The sequence below is a fragment of the Notolepis coatsorum genome, assembly GCF_963971535.1.
Source record: "Notolepis coatsorum genome assembly, chromosome: 14".
In the NCBI taxonomy this organism is placed as follows: domain Eukaryota; kingdom Metazoa; phylum Chordata; class Actinopteri; order Aulopiformes; family Paralepididae; genus Notolepis; species Notolepis coatsorum.
The window spans coordinates 83,921,136-83,937,095 of NC_140178.1; the positions used below are offsets into that span (position 1 = coordinate 83,921,136).

The 15,960-nt window shown below is 43.7% G+C and overlaps 1 protein-coding gene across 1 annotated transcript in view; it reads left to right on the plus strand.

The window, feature by feature from the left end:
* carm1 (coactivator-associated arginine methyltransferase 1) overlaps positions 1-15,960 on the plus strand; it is a 60,022-nt gene that overhangs the window by 3,773 nt on the left and 40,289 nt on the right. Inside the window, exon 2 of the mRNA XM_084329580.1 lies at positions 7,785-7,910. Coding sequence (XP_084185706.1) covers positions 7,785-7,910 — 126 coding nt within the window. The remainder of the gene's footprint in view (positions 1-7,784; positions 7,911-15,960) is intronic.

Genomic DNA, 15,960 nt, shown 5'->3' on the forward strand with positions numbered 1-15,960 from the left:
AGGACTGTAGAATTGATTAATCCACCAGCAGCACTGTCGACGAGAAAGAAAGTTAGTTCTGCCCTTGTTACCATCTGGACATGTAAAAATCTTTCCTCATATGGACGTAAAAGAAACATCTCACATGTTTAGTTTGAGCTAAGCTCTTTTAATTAAATGAGTGGAGTTTTCTTTTCATGCAGAGCTGTCTACGTTGATTAATCCGATCTAGACTTTGTTAGTGGCTTTTCATGTTTCTTCCCCCCCATACAGACTATGGTGTTTTCTGAAATTATGAGCACATCTCTGGTAGATGTAGAGAAATCCTTAAACATAATTGCATGCGGGCAAACTCAAACGCCACAGATTTGCGAGTGAAATCAACGCTCCAACAAAGTCCTCGACCACGAATGTCTTTGGTTGAGAGAGGACGGATCCATTTCCACGTGACACTAGTTACTCTTCTCAACTAAGCAAGCCCTCAAGTTGTGCATAGTGGCCTGTAGCTGCGACTGTAACACAATCTGTGGGTCTGAAACAGCTGCACATCTTTCAGGTGCAGCGTGTTGTTGAGTGAAGGGCCTCGGAGACATAAATGTGCGCCTGCCACACACTCCCATCTTGGCATCAAATGCCGTCGCACATGAGGAGAGACACTTTTGCCCACTCCTTAATATCTCTCTCTCACACACACTTTCTCTCACACGCATAAACACACGACTGGCACACAAATGTCCCACTTGATATGTTCTGTGTGGGTCAACTGTCTTGACGGGAGCGCCGGTGTGAGTCGCAGTGTGTGCCTCTGTTGGCTTCCTAATGAGAAGATGCATCTGGCTAATCTAAGGGTGCCGTCGTTAATCCCATAACAGCTGGTGGATTAGCTCAGATTACAGCGAAAGGCCTGGGCCAGCAGCACTGGTATCTCAGTGCCTGGGCCACGTGGCAATGGGACTCGTCTCTCAGTCCAAACATGTGTTTGTTTGTTTACACATTTAAAACAATTACATATATAATACAATACAATCCACAAGGGATGTGTAGGAGAATTGCCTAAAAACCCTCTAGGGCTTGCATGTGGCATTCACCAGGAAGCAAAATTACACTGATATTATATCACCATTTTACTATAATGTCCTGGTTTTTGGTCACACACCATTATAGGGCTGGACGATTAATCAAGTTTCAATTAGGATTTTAGCTTCCCACAATCATGAAAACAAGATGATCGAGATAAAACTATTATTGTGCCGCATGCCATGTTGCTCTCATTTTGTCTTGTGTTGTAAATGCAGCGCGCCCTTCCTTCACAGTGAAAACAAAACCGTTCATCACAAAAATGTCAAACTAAAACCGTAACGGTAGACAAAGTAGTAGGAGGCAGACAGTGAGTTAGAGCGACCGCCAAACGGCTGTACAGATGGATGTCACTACCAATGGGCAACGAACAGGAGAGCCATAGCAGCCTTTGGAGCTTTTTATGGTGTCCGCCGAAATGCAAAAGTCCCATTTTTGGAGCTACGGACATAAAGAGGCCCATTTACTTTACTACAGCATGACACTCTCAAATCATCACATATTGTGGAGAAGTTTGTTATGTTGAAAAAATGGTCCGAAATGAATTTCTGTTATTGGGGTGAAAGCAGCACCCTTGAACCCAGCATGGAACTGTATTATTAAAGGGCACTTCACCAAAAAAAACAATGCTGATTTATTTCGCACATAATCTGATCAAAGGAGGTTGTGGACTGGTCCATGCGCATAACGTGTGTGCCCCGTACTTCTGTGAGCGTCTTAATGCTAGCTACTGTTAAAGACCATCTTTGATTAACACTAGCCAGCATCAGCTGTAACATTTGGTTAGCCGACACAGTAGCTCTTAATGATCCTTCTGTGTCCTCGGATGCCTGAAAATCAAGTCTCTTGAAACCTGACATGTCTAGGCTACATGGGTCTAGTATTACATTTGAACATGGGAATTCCCAGACACTGACTCCCTTATTTTTTTGCCCGGTATTTGTGCAATATCTGATAATAGTGTTGGTGGTACCTGCCAACCACAACCTAAAGATTAATTTGGATTCTGTGGCCAGAGAGGGTGTAGTTGTTAGGAGTCATGTGTCCCTGGAACCACATCTACCCACACTGGCCTAGGATTACATAAACACTGAGGGGAACAGAATGAAAAAGGAGTACGCCTACATAACTAGCAATGTCTATATTTATATTGTATATAGTGACTATAGTCTATTATAGACTTTTACCAATATGTCTTTTATGGGCAAAATTACGAGACCACTGATATCTTGGTGATTCATGTTTTTGTTCTAACAACATGCCATGGCATATTCTTATTGTAAGCATACAGCTTATACGGTTTATTTATGCGAGACAAAAATAATTTTCTTATTCATTTAAGGTCAAAACAATAATGTTAAGCAATAAAAACCCAGGTGTCGCTTGGACAAGAGCTTTAGAATCTCAGTGGGACTTTCAAAATAAAGGCTGCAAAAAAGAAATGTATGCGCTTCAAGTTCAATCTTTACCAAGGAATATTTACATGGAAATGTGTTTTTTGTTTTAAATACTTGTAGAAAAAAGTTTTCCTTCAATGATGTCGTGCTTTATAAGAAAATGTATCTCAGATCAGTGGTTCTCAACTGGTCTAGCCTCGGGACCCAACATTTTCCTTAGTCATTAAGTCGCGACCCAAATTTTTTAACCACTATTATTTTTTTGCCGTTATACACAATCTTTCATGCACTGTTAAAAACATGAAATAAACACAAGTGCAACTAGGGCTAAAAACCCAATGAAATAAAATAATAATAAATAATATATGCTTCTTAGCAGATTTCTTAGCTTAACATAACATACCTAAGTTTGGGGGAACTAATGGGATAACTGGGGTTGCAACAAAAGTGCAACTATAGGGCTAAAAACACAATGAAATAAAATAATAATAAATAATATATCCTTCTTAGCAGACTTCTTAGCTTAACATCCCAGGGAACTAATGGGATAACTGGGGATGTTGTTTGCTCCTGACAAGTCTCAAAGTCTGGGGTGATGGTAGACAAAGCAACTCTGAGGTCATGCTCAATGTCCAATCTGTTCCTCTGCTTTGTCTTCAGCTGGACCAGAGCTGAGAAGCCACTTTCACAAAGATAGGTAGTGCAAAAAAAAGAATAACTTTTTTTCTTTTTTTCACACACATCCGCGACCCACTCAAAATGGCCCCGCGACCCACCAGTTGAGAAACACTGTCTTAGATGAAGATATAATGAAGATTAATGTGTGAAATATTTGAAAAACAGACTACGGTATTCCAAAGGGGTTCACATATTTTTTTTTATCTACTTTTTTCTCCCATTTTCTATTTTTCTCCCATCCCAATTTCGTATCGTCCAATTCTACCCTCCCCTGTCTCGAACGCTGTTAGGCCATGCCTCCCACAGGCCGGCTGCAATGTGGACGAAGCCTTGCATCACGTGTCCCCTCCGGTACACGAGGAGGCAGCTGTCGCATCTTTTCACCTGTACAGCGCAATCTCTCAGCGGCGAGGGTCTGCGTGGGAGGGTCGTGTGTATCACTTCCGCAACGGATTTGATTTCCGGGGTTGGCCTGATTTGCCGCGACGCCCACGTGACACGCCGCGGCCTGTGGCAGCGGCCGAGGCGGCAACGCCAGAGGCTGCTGTGTTTCACTGCCGCTTTCCCACTTCAACGCCGCAGCAGCGCCACATCTTCTGAGTGCAGAGCTGTTTAATCACTTTTCCCACTGCGTTACCAGTGGCGCGACGCTGGAGTTCACTTCGCCTTGCTGAATTAAAGAATGAATAAGTTAAACGTGTCAATTCAGCAGTCAAAGTGTACTGTATAAATCTAACTTCATTAGACGGCCGACGTATGGCTCTCTTGTCCATTAATTGATATATAATGGATATTTTATTTATCTGCCACCGTGGTGTAATGGTTAGTCCTCATACCTCTCACGCGGACGACCCGCGTTCGAATCCCCCCTTTTTCGAATTTTTTTTTTTTGCGATGTAAATGCTTCAATCTGGTGCACTTTGAGAGCTATATAAAGAATGACCGCCTGATACACGCTTGAGGGCGTCATTCTTTATATAGCTCTCAAAGTGCACCAGATTGAAGCATTTACATCGCAAAAAAAAATATTAGAAAAAGGGGGGATTCGAACGCGGGTCGTATGAGGACTAACCATTACACCACGGTGGCAGATAAATAAAATATCCATTATATATCCATTAATGGACAAGAGAGCCGTACGTCGGCCGTCTAATGAAGTTAGATTTATACAGTACACTTTGACTGCTGAATTGACATGTTTAACTTATTCATTCTTTAATTCAGCAAGGCGAAGTGAACTCCAGCGTCGCGCCACTGGTAACGCAGTGGGAAAAGTGATTAAACAGCTCTGCACTCAGAAGATGTGGTGCGACAGCGCTGCTGCGGTGTTGAAGTGGGAAAGCGGCAGTGAAACACAGCAGCCTCTGGCGTTGCCGCGGCGTGTCACGTGGCCGTCGTGGCCAATCAGGCCAACCCCGGAAATCAAATCCGTTGCGGAAGTGATACAACGCCGCCCGTTGCTTCCTGATTTTGCTGCGCAGGCGCACCAACAGGGCTGTACACTGCGACGAGATGGTCGCGAATTGCCCCTTTAATTGGCCGTTGCGATTGGTAAATATTATCTGGGGGCGGGCTTGCGATTAGTGCTTTCAAGCCTTGCATTCGCATTTCACTCCTAAATTATCCAAGGCGTGTGATGACGCCACTCACGCGAGCTGAGCAGTGAGCACTCAGCAGGTATGATCAGCGGGAACAATCGACTGAGCACTCACTCTGATAGACTGGCTGACTGTCTGATTTAGCTATGAAGAAAAGTAAAGTTAGTATTGCTTCATATTTTCGACACGTTCGACCTCCTATAGTGAGCTGAACTGAACTCAGACACACGGAGAGAGCTGCGGCGTCTGCTGCTCCTCCCGCACCCGTGGCTGTTGTAAACACTAGTCTCTAGTGGGACACTGGGACCTCGGTGAGCCTGCCAGCCGGCTAGCTACTGATATCAACAAATGCTCCAGTGCATGATAGCTCGCGTTAGCTTACTGTTCAAAACGAAACGTCCCATTAAACTAAATAGTTCAGATAGCTCCTGATATCAATGTCTTATAACACTGAGTCGATGCGTATTCGAGCTGAGGGCACGCTGAATATAGTCAATAGGGTCCAGCTGCAGCTCCGGAGAATCCTGGCCGTAGCTGGAGGCTACTCGAGTACACACAGACAGTGGAGCTGGTTGCATATAGCGAGCATTTTGACTTGTTGCGTGGTGGCGATGTCTCGCAGATAATACAACTACAAGTATGATTATATAATATATATATTTTATTAAAAAAAATGTATATAAAATATTTTTTTTTTTTAAATCAAAAACAATCGATATAAATAATGGTAAATTTGTTATTTAAAAGTGCCCCTAAAAAATATTTTTTGCCCCTAAATTTCTCATTTAGGGGCAAGTGTGCCCCTAGTGAAAAAGCTTAGCGTACAGCCCTGACCAACCGACCTGTAGGAGTCGCTGTCCACAACGTCCGATCCCCACCCACCAGCTTCCCACCCCTAACACTGCCAATTGCGTTAGTATGAACGACCAGCCAAGCTGGTAGCAATGCCGAGAGCTGGGCTCGAACCCAGCATCTCCTGCATTAGTGGCGAGCGCCTTGCCCACTGCACCACTTAGCCGCCCAGGGGGTTCACATACTTTATAGCACCACTGTATATGAGCAGATATGTGTGTTTTATTTTAGAAGTTCTTTCACATTCTTAATGACCTCTAACCATGCTGTTGTGTGCTGCTGTCGAGAGCCCAGTTCCTCCATGGAGATAAGAAAGCTGTTTTTATTGTCCCCTCCAGAAAAAGAGATCAATTTGGATTCTCTGCATCTTTACTATTCGCTAATAATGAGCCTCCGGGGGCCTTAGCTATGTTTCACCCGGGCCCACTCGCTAGCAGTGCCCTGGATTGACAAAGCAAACACACCCTGGATTGATAAAGCAAATGCTACATACTCTGCCAATGTGGATAACTGAGCGGTGGAAACGTTTAAAGACGCATCACCAACTAGGGCTGTCTTAAAAGCTTCAAAGCTTTGTTCGATCGGCATGGGATTCGAATGGGAAAATAAAATTTGAATATATAAAAAAAAAAATATATAAATTTTTTTAATTTATTATTTTCTTTTTTACCTGCAAAATCAACTCTGCCTCTCTGTTAACTACAACAAGCAATGCCGTTTGTTATTTAAGATTAGGTCGGACTTGGCACTGACAAGATTTGTGTTCATTGTGCTGCTTTTATAAAGCCTCAAATGAGGGCTTACAATATTTCATGAAAGCAAAGTGTTTCGTTTGTCTAAGATTTAAAAAGGTTTAAACTTTACAGCACTGACAATTCTCTAGTATTTTTCTATAGTGTTATGTCGAATTCTGCCTTTGTCTCTATTAACTACATATACATATTTTTATATAATTGTTTGCTTTATAGATGAAGGTTGCAACATAATTATGTAATGTAATGTTGTTGGCTGTGTAACGGAGAGCAGCCGCCCAGGCAGCGCAGCTCCCGACTCATTATTAATTTAACTAATCCAATCCAATCCACTTTATTTATAGAGCACATTTAAAAACAACAACGTTGACCAAAGTGCTGTACAAGTCCCACAAAATAAAAAATATATATATATAGTAATACAATTTTTTTTTATCTCGAAGCTTCGAATTAAAATTGAATCTCGCCCCCGAAGCTTCGAATGCCAAAAAAATATTTGAACGTCAGCCCTATCACCAACACCAAAATATGTTTACTGACAAAGTCTTTTACCTTGTAGAAGAAACCTTGCTCTTGACATAAACCAAGTCATGTAAATCTCCAGGGTCTAGTTGAGCTGCGTCATGGTGAGTTTGGCACAGTGGCAACAGTAGCTTCCGGCCTTATGTGCACATTTGCCTAAAACATTGCCTTCCTATTGGGATTCTGGGTGAGGTAGAATATTATGCACCATATCTTCAGAAACCTCAGAATGTGCTGTTTCATTTGGTATATGACATAGGACTGTAGCATTATGCTGTAAGATGTTAGCGTTTAAAGTAAACAGAAAATGTCTCTTGTGTGCGCGCAGGCTCTCCACATTTGCTTGCACCCCACAGTTTGAGAATCACGAGAGGGAGAGAATTTCCTCAGAGCAGTTACACATTTAAGTCAAGAGTGAATTTGTGCGTCAGAGGCACGTTTCAGTTTATGCCCGCTTTACATCCTCCTGTAAATGTAAATGGGAGGTGAACCTTAAGACTGGCCATGGTGCTGCCCTACAGTTTTACTGCCCTACTTTACCACTGCCTTTATCAGATAGCCTCATGTGTGTGTATGTGTTGGACAGAGGGAACAGTACATGCAAATAGAAAATGCAAATTCTGAAATCCGCAAGTCTCACAATATACTGTCATCTACGACGCTGGAAAATTCAAATGTTAGTAAATGAAACGATCTCCACAGAAAATCACACTTGAACACATGCAGCACTGAACCTTCTCTAGGCCAGACATTAAGAAAATATACTGCTAGATTAAGATCCTGGTTATTGGTCTTTGTCGGGATATGGTGTCATTCACAAATATTCCTGTGCTTTGATATTAGATGTGTGTGTGTGTGTATGCGCATTTGCAGGTATGTCTCATCCATCCTAACCCTCTCCTCCCCCCCCCCCCCCCCCCCCCCCCCAGGGGAGGAAACGTGCGTGTTCAAGTGCTCCGTCTCCAGGGATACAGAGTGCAGCCGTGTGGGAAAGCAGTCGTTCATCATCACACTGGGCTGCAACAGTGTTCTGCTTCAGTTCTCCTCACCCGCAGGTAAGGACCAGCTGGAGCCCACCTGTCGCTCTCATCCCCAGACTTACTTGTCCCTCATAACCCCCCAACTAGACACTAGACCCCCCCGCCTGTCTCTCTCATCCCCAGACTTACCTGTCTCTCTCTCGCTAAAAAAAAAGGACCCCCACACCCCACTTGGGGTTTAGTGGGGATAGGCGAGGGGTTGCTATTGCTGGTCACACCTCTGCCAAGAGAGGTTGGGAGAGAATCACAGTATAATAAGTTACTATATGTGACCAGGCACAGATAATAGGGTCTTGTTAAAGGAAAACTCCAACATTTTGGGAAATTAGCTTATTTGCCATCTTCCCTGGAGTTAGACGAGAAGATACATAACCTTTTCTTCTCTGTGTGCATTAGGCTTAGGGAACAGCCGCTCCGTTAGCGTAGCTTAGCTTCATCACTGGAAGTAGGTCAGACTTGTACCCTGACGTTCCCTACAGTGCCCTACAGTCACGAAATACACTCCAAATACAACTCCAAAACGTTCCTGTAAACATGTTGTGACCTGTGTATTTACCACGTGGAGAAAATAATTGAATTCGACAATTACGTTTTCTAAGGGATGCTTAGCAAATATACTCTGAACTATTTTTTGCCAAACCACTCCTCTCGGGGCACAGTCAGTGATTTCATGCAACGCAGTGATACTTACTAACGTTACGCCGTGTTTGTTTACATTCTCATTTCATTCAAATGATCCGAACCGATTGGAGTTTATGGATACCATGACTTAAAATCCTCTTACCTTGACGATTAAAAGCCTCCCCAATTTAGAAAACAGTATTCCCATTAGAGCTGCCGCGATAACCGCATCACCGCGGTATCGCTGTTGCATCACGCTCACCGCAGAGTTAGGCTGAATACCGCGTCACCGCTGTTTTTTATCATAATAATAAAGTTGGCTTGCGGCTCTGCAGATGTACCCTACTCGGTTCCAACTTCCAAGCGACCCTATTGGGTAGAAGTGGTACCAGAAAAGTCATGTGAAACATTGCAGACCACTGACTGGTCAGAAGAGAGACGCGTCACACTTTGTAGCCTCTGAACAAAAACAGAACGCCGGCGCCGCCATCTTTACTGCCTCGCTAAGGATGCATTTCATTCAGGATTTGTTTGCGTCTTTGCGACAGAACCAAGTGCAATAAACAAAAAAGAATGGATTCACTGTGTATTCTGCCTTATTTATTGATGAAACAAAACCGACATCAACCCAATTTACCACCGAGCGAAGAGTTTAGTGTCACAACAAGATCGCTGATGTGTTAAGTTTGTTGTTGTTATTAGCCTAACAGTTATACTACCGTCAGCCGATATAGACGAGAGGTAACGTTAAACCCGGGTTTGCTTGGTAGAATACACAATGAGAGGTAACGTTAGCTTTGGCAGAATAGACGCAACGAGAGTCTGGTTGGTTAATGTTGTTATTGATTGATTGAAACTGTGTTAAACTCTGGCTTGCTGCAAGCCCTCGGACATCTATGCCCACGGAGCTTTCAGTGTACACAAGCGAGCGGCCCCGCCTGCATCCCCACACGGAGACAAACGGAGTAGTACCTGGCTGCAGTGGAAAAGGAACGAAGTACCAGGTGCCTAAAGCGGGTCGAGTCGAGTAGGTACTATGCAGTGGAAAAGCGCCATTAGACTAGAGGCAGGCTATAAGAGTAGACTACTAAAAAAAAAAAATGCATTCAATTTTTTTTTTTTTGTGCGCACTGTGCGGTAATAACCGCGGCGGTAGGAAATATTTCGCAAATTCGTGCGGTAAGGAAAATATCAATACCGCGGCAGCTCTAATTCCCATGGCTGGTGTTGATATGCTGTACGCTAACGGAGCTAACCAACAACCGACACTCAAGCAGATAACGAGGGTAATAACTTCCGGTCGGGCGGTTCCAAAATAAAAGAGCGACGTCTATAGCAGCGGAAATATGTTTATTTTGTACATTATCTAATGTTAACACAAACCTAAACTAACGTTACAACTAACCTAAAGTTAGTTTAGGTTCGTGTTAACGTTAGATAATGTACAAAATAAACGTATTTCTATAGACGTCACTCTTTTATTTTGGAACCCCCCGACCGGAAGTTATTACCCTCGTTATCTGCTTGAGTGTCCGGTTGTTGGTTAGCTCCGAGGGCGGAAGTGGCCATTTTAGTAAGTAAAATACCCGGAAGACTAATGAAACTTTACTTTATTCTTTCTTTGTGGCCCGGCACCAAATGATCCACGGCCAGGTATCGGTCCGCGACCCGATGGTTGGGGACCTCTGCTATAGAGCCATCTCTCTATACTCGGTTATGCGCAAGTTTACAGACTTTCAGAGCACGTACTGCAGTAGAGTATTCAATGCGACTGCCAGCCAGCTTTTGTGCGGAGAAATACAATTTAAATTGTGACGAAGAGAAGATCATCTCCCGATTCTGATACATTTGAACACAAACGGTTCCAAAGATATTAATGTTTCTCTGCATATTTTCACACCGCCAACAAAGTACTGGGCTGTATCGGAATGGATTTAGCTGCGTCTCCTCTCATTTCCGTGCGTCTCCCCTCCGATACCCGAGACAGAAAGTACTTAGCCAGTGGCCACTCCCCTCAGTGTCGTTTTTTCACACAGCTAACAATATACTCGTTATCACCAGACATAACGCTTATATTGAAACACGTTGACATTAGGGCCGTTCTTTCAACCTAAAAGTGCACTTTCTTCAACCTCTAACCTAAATTCCTTAGCAACCCGTGTTACCAAGTAAACAAATCACAGAATGATAGCCACGTTAGTTAGCCTATACATTGGTTTCTTGTTCGAATGCATTTATTTCTATTAGACCAGCGGTGTCTCTTAATGTTATCTAGCTACTGATAGCTCCCGATATCATCAGTTTGGTGCTGGCTGGCTAACGTGAGCTAACGTTAGCTGCTAGCCACAATGCTATACTGTTATACTGGCATATTCCATTCACGTTAGCATGTAAGCTAACAATCGGCGCCGATGAGACTAAACTCCGCTTTTGGTGTTCAATTGTGTTGATGTTAGTTTTGTTTCGTCAACAAATGAGAGGCAGAACACAGTGAATGTATCCGTTTTGTTTATTGCACGTTCTTTGCTGAAAAATAAGTGCTACAGTGGCTATACTAGACTAGTAATAGGCTAAGCTAACTAGCGTTAGCCGTTAGCTTAGCATTAGCCCTGGGAAATGCTCAAGCGGACTCTACAACACCATCCATTCGTGAGAAAAGGGGGTGGGTTATATTGACGAGGCTTGACAACAGAGGTTCAAATATAACTTCATATTTATTGGTTATTTGTTTATTTTATATCGGCATTCAGTCTCCAGCGCCATGTTAACACTTCCTGTGTTTACATTTTCGAGCGTGACATCAACGCCTACGGCAAGCGTACACGCTCAAAATGCAAACCATAAACAGAACCCGGAGCGCACCAAGACTGAAGTGTGTACACAGACTAGAGGGGGGGGGGGGGGGGGGGGGGTTCGTACTCAAACGGAACGGACCAGAACGGATCGGAACGGACCCGAATGGGTGAGTGAGAAAGCCCCCTTAGCCAGCACCAGCCTAGTACTAACGCTAGCTCACAGAACGATAGCCACGTAACCCTCTGCTGGCGCGTGCTGTGCACTACAATCAACTCCGTGTCAGTGTAATAGCAGTCTGTGACGTCATGGTATTGAGAATCATACCGGCGGGATTTCGAAATATCCTGGTATACCGTCATACCGCCCAAGCCTAGCACACAGCAATCTGTCGGAGATCCGATTGCCTGAAAGCTATTGTTTCCCGTATTATAGCCATGCCCCGAAGCACACGAATAATTGCGATAGCGATGGGATTGCTGGGATTATTAATTTTGGAGTACCTTCTAACTAAGGTAAGGTCTATCCTAGGTCTATTTTACCGAACCTAAAACATGCTTTTGTATCGATCACAGCGTCATCTTTTACCAAACCTAAAACATGCTTTTGGTAACGATGTAGCTTCGTAAAACGATGATTTTGTGAAGAAACATCTATATATGGTATATACCTTTTTGATTTGGAAATAATATAGGTTTCAGGCGGGCAACCCAAACGATTTGGGCATATGCATATAACACGTCATATCTCACAATCTAGAAAAAAATACTGGATTATTTTGGAAAGGGGTGATGTTTAGCGTGGAATAGGGCACAAACTAATGTATGTAGAAATGAACTCGTTTGTCAGTGTTGCACTATAAACAATGCCTGTCAAAGGAGCCATACTATTGTCTCCATAGCTAATACAGAACACACGATGGGTCCGCAAACATCGCGAAAATGGTCAATGATGCTGGCGCCATTGAGTAAAGATGGGAAAACAGCGTGGCAGTCAATGAGTTAACAGGCACCCAGAAACGTGCCTTTTTTGTTTTTTACTTGAACTTGAGGACTGCATACTTGTTTTGCAAAGCTTAGCTTTATACTTATAGCACATGCATGAGCCTGGTCTCTTTGGCCGAAAATGGTTAAAAAGGCTCTTTCGGCTTTCGGCCGAAAGGGTTTTAGCACCGAAAATATATGACCGAAAGTCAAATAACGTGTTGTTGTGATTAGGGATGGGTATCGTTAGGATTTTATCGATACTACTACTCCTATCGATACTGCTTAACGGTTCGGTACTTTATCGATACTCTTATCGGTTCTTTTTGATAATTTTTTTATGATTTTTATATTTGCAGTTGAGAGCATTGGTCATCTCCCTACAGTAAAGATTAGAAATGATTGAATTATTGTAAATGTGTGTGGAGTGGTGGGAATAGCTGCTTCAATAATAACTTATAACAACAACAGACAAGTTAGACAACTATGTATACAAAAAAAACGATATACACTGAATGATTAGTTGTTACCTAAAGTCCTTGGACTCCACTGTAGAGAACGGGTGCAGGCCTTTGACAACAAACTTTGTCACAGCCCTGTGACACTCGTTCACCCTATCCTCTGTCATCTTTCCTCTAGCTGCTAGGGAGAAAGGACTTTGGGTGGTGGAGGTAGAGGGAGGATGTGTGGTGGGCTCACTGGCCTGGGACACATTGGTGGCTGACCTCAGCTTGACGATCTATAAAAAGTTTTTAGATTGTAGTATTTGTAGCTAAACAATTATTTTGTTTATTAGCCTATTTGTAATAATTCGTTATTAGCCTAGGAAACTCCGTATCTTGGCTTACCGGCTGCAGTGGACGTGGATGCAGATGAACCACTGCGCGCAAGGCAGTCGAATACGGCGCATTTCTGCACACTAATATAGTGTTTTGCAAACAAATGTTTTGATAGATTGCTCGTATTGCCACCCTTACTGGCAAATGTTTTGTTGCACTTGTGAACGCTTCGCTCTATCCGCCATCACGACTCAGTCCATGCAGAGCTGTCTGTGTCTGTGTGCAGCGCGCGTCGGCACGGAGACAGCGCTGAGATGCTTCCAGCTGCAGCACATCAGGTGTGCGGGGCTTGTATGTGCGGGGCTTGTAAGCGCTGCTGTCTGACGTGCTGCAGCTGCATACTATTGACAGCGCTTTCATTAAGGAGTACCCGTATGTATGTGTAGCGCGACTCGCGAGGAGTGTGTGTAATAATGACTCGCTGCTTCTCGTGCAGAGACAGAGAGGAGAGATCGTTCGCAACTTTTAAATAATAATAATAATAATAATAATTTCTCTAGAGTATCGATAGCAGTACCGAGGACGTCGGAGCTTATAAATACTCCGGTATTTTCTAATATAGTACCGGTTCCCGTTTAAAACCGGGGTCCGGGGGGCATCCCTAGTTGTGATGACGTCATCAAAACGCGACTACAGACATACCGGTAGCATGCGCAACATGTAACGTGAGCAGCTTGGCAGCTCTTCCTGCATTCTACAGCCTGTGATAACTAACTCCTCTTGGGAGTAGGGATGCCCCCCGAAACCCGGTTCTAAACTAAATTAGAAAAAACGGAGTATTGATCAGCTCCGACGTTAATGGTACTGCTATCAGTAGTCTAGGAGCGGATTAGCTACGGAGCTAACAGTGTACCATCCATCTGCGACGCAACGGTGGCAGCAACAGTGGACACTGAGTAATGTTAACGTTATGACGAGTTCATACTACACTACACGTATGAACTCGACATAACGTTAACGTTACTCCGTTTAAATGAAGTGTTTAATTAGCAGCAATCTGTTGTTGAAAATGTATCGTTAAACCGGAAATGGAAATGCGAGGACAGGAAGTCGTCATCAATCGTTGTAGTCTTTGTCTTAACAGTCTGGAATTAAAGTGGAAATGAAGCAGTGAGCATAAATACATATTCATAGCATCACATTAGTATTTAGATAAGCCACAGAAGAAGTCACGTTATAAAAATAAGCAGTTTCTAAGAAAAAACGATTTGTTGTGTACATTTCTGAAGCATTTAGCATTATGGGCGCGGCCATTTTGTTGCTGACGTCATACCGTGGCTTGGGTGTATACACTCTGGTTAGCTGCCTATATTGAATGGGTCGGTCAGCAAATAAAATGTTGCCTACAAAACAACGGGACCGCGGTGGTTCTGTTTGTATTGCTCCTGGCTGTTCAAACTAATTTTACCATGTGAGAGAGAGGAAAGTTGGTTAATTTCCACAAACTACCAGTGAAAAAAACAGTGTTGTTGACATGTTGGCTCGGGCTGCCTGCACCCAGACGGCGCGACCAGCCTGTTGTACAGGGAAGGAGGATCTGCAGCGAACACTTCATTGCCTCGGATTATGTTGTTGGGGTGGGATGTTTGTCCAGAAGACCACTAATCAGCTGAAGCCGGACGCGGTTCCCTCGGTCTTCGACAGACAGACCGGCGTTAGCTCTCGGGGCCCGGCGTTAGCTCTCGCTAGCTAGCGTTAGCAACCGGAGCGTCGCGGAGCATTCAGCCTGCTGGCTACACAAGCTGCGACGCTGGTTGAAGTGGGTCTAGGTAGCCAGCAGGCTGAATGCTCCGCGACGCTGGTTGAAGTGGGTCTAGGTAGCCAGCAGGCTGAATGCTCCGCGACGCTCCGGTTGCTAACGCTAGCTAGCGAGAGCTAACGCCTGGCCCCGGCTGGTGCCAACTAGCTCCCGAGAGCTAACGCCGGTCTGTCTGTCGAAGACCGAGGGAACCGCGTCCGGCTTCAGCTGATTAGTGGTCTTCTGGACAAACATCCCACCCCAACAACATAATCCGAGGCAATGAAGTGTTCGCTGCAGATCCTCCTTCCCTGTCCAACAGGCTGGTCGCGCCGTCTGGGTGCAGGCAGCCCGAGCCAACATGTCAACAACACTGTTTTTTTCACTGGTAGTTTGTGGAAATTAACCAACTTTCCTCTCTCTCACATGGTAAAATTAGTTTGAACAGCCAGGAGCAATACAAACAGAACCACCGCGGTCCCGTTGTTTTGTAGGCAACATTTTATTTGCTGACCGACCCATTCAATATAGGCAGCTAACCAGAGTGTATACACCCAAGCCACGGTATGACGTCGGCAACAAAATGGCGGCGCCCATGTTGAAAACAGGGATATTATATTATATTTTTCAGACAAATAAGATAGATTTCACATTTGATTATAGAACCCTGTCTTACACAAGGTACACAACAAACAAACTAGGATCACATTGCTCACTGCTTCATCTCCACTTTAATGTATGCATTCAAAAGTGCTGAATAAATGTTTTATGGGCCCATAATAGTGATTATTAATATTATTTAAGTTAAGTTTAGCCATAATCATGTCTTTTGCCATAATCGGGTAGCTAAAAAAAAAAAAACATATATATATATATATATATATTTATATTAATCATTTTCGGCCTTTCGGCATTCGGTTTTCGGCCAACTGTTTCCTATTTTCGGTATCGGTTTCGGCCAAGAATTTCCCATTCGGTGCATCCCTACAAAAAAATGAAAATCACTTTTAGTGCTAATGAAATAAGTAACATTGGTTTGAACGTGAGTTGAACTTGTGTACTCATTTTTCTGTAGTGGTTGCAAGATTCCA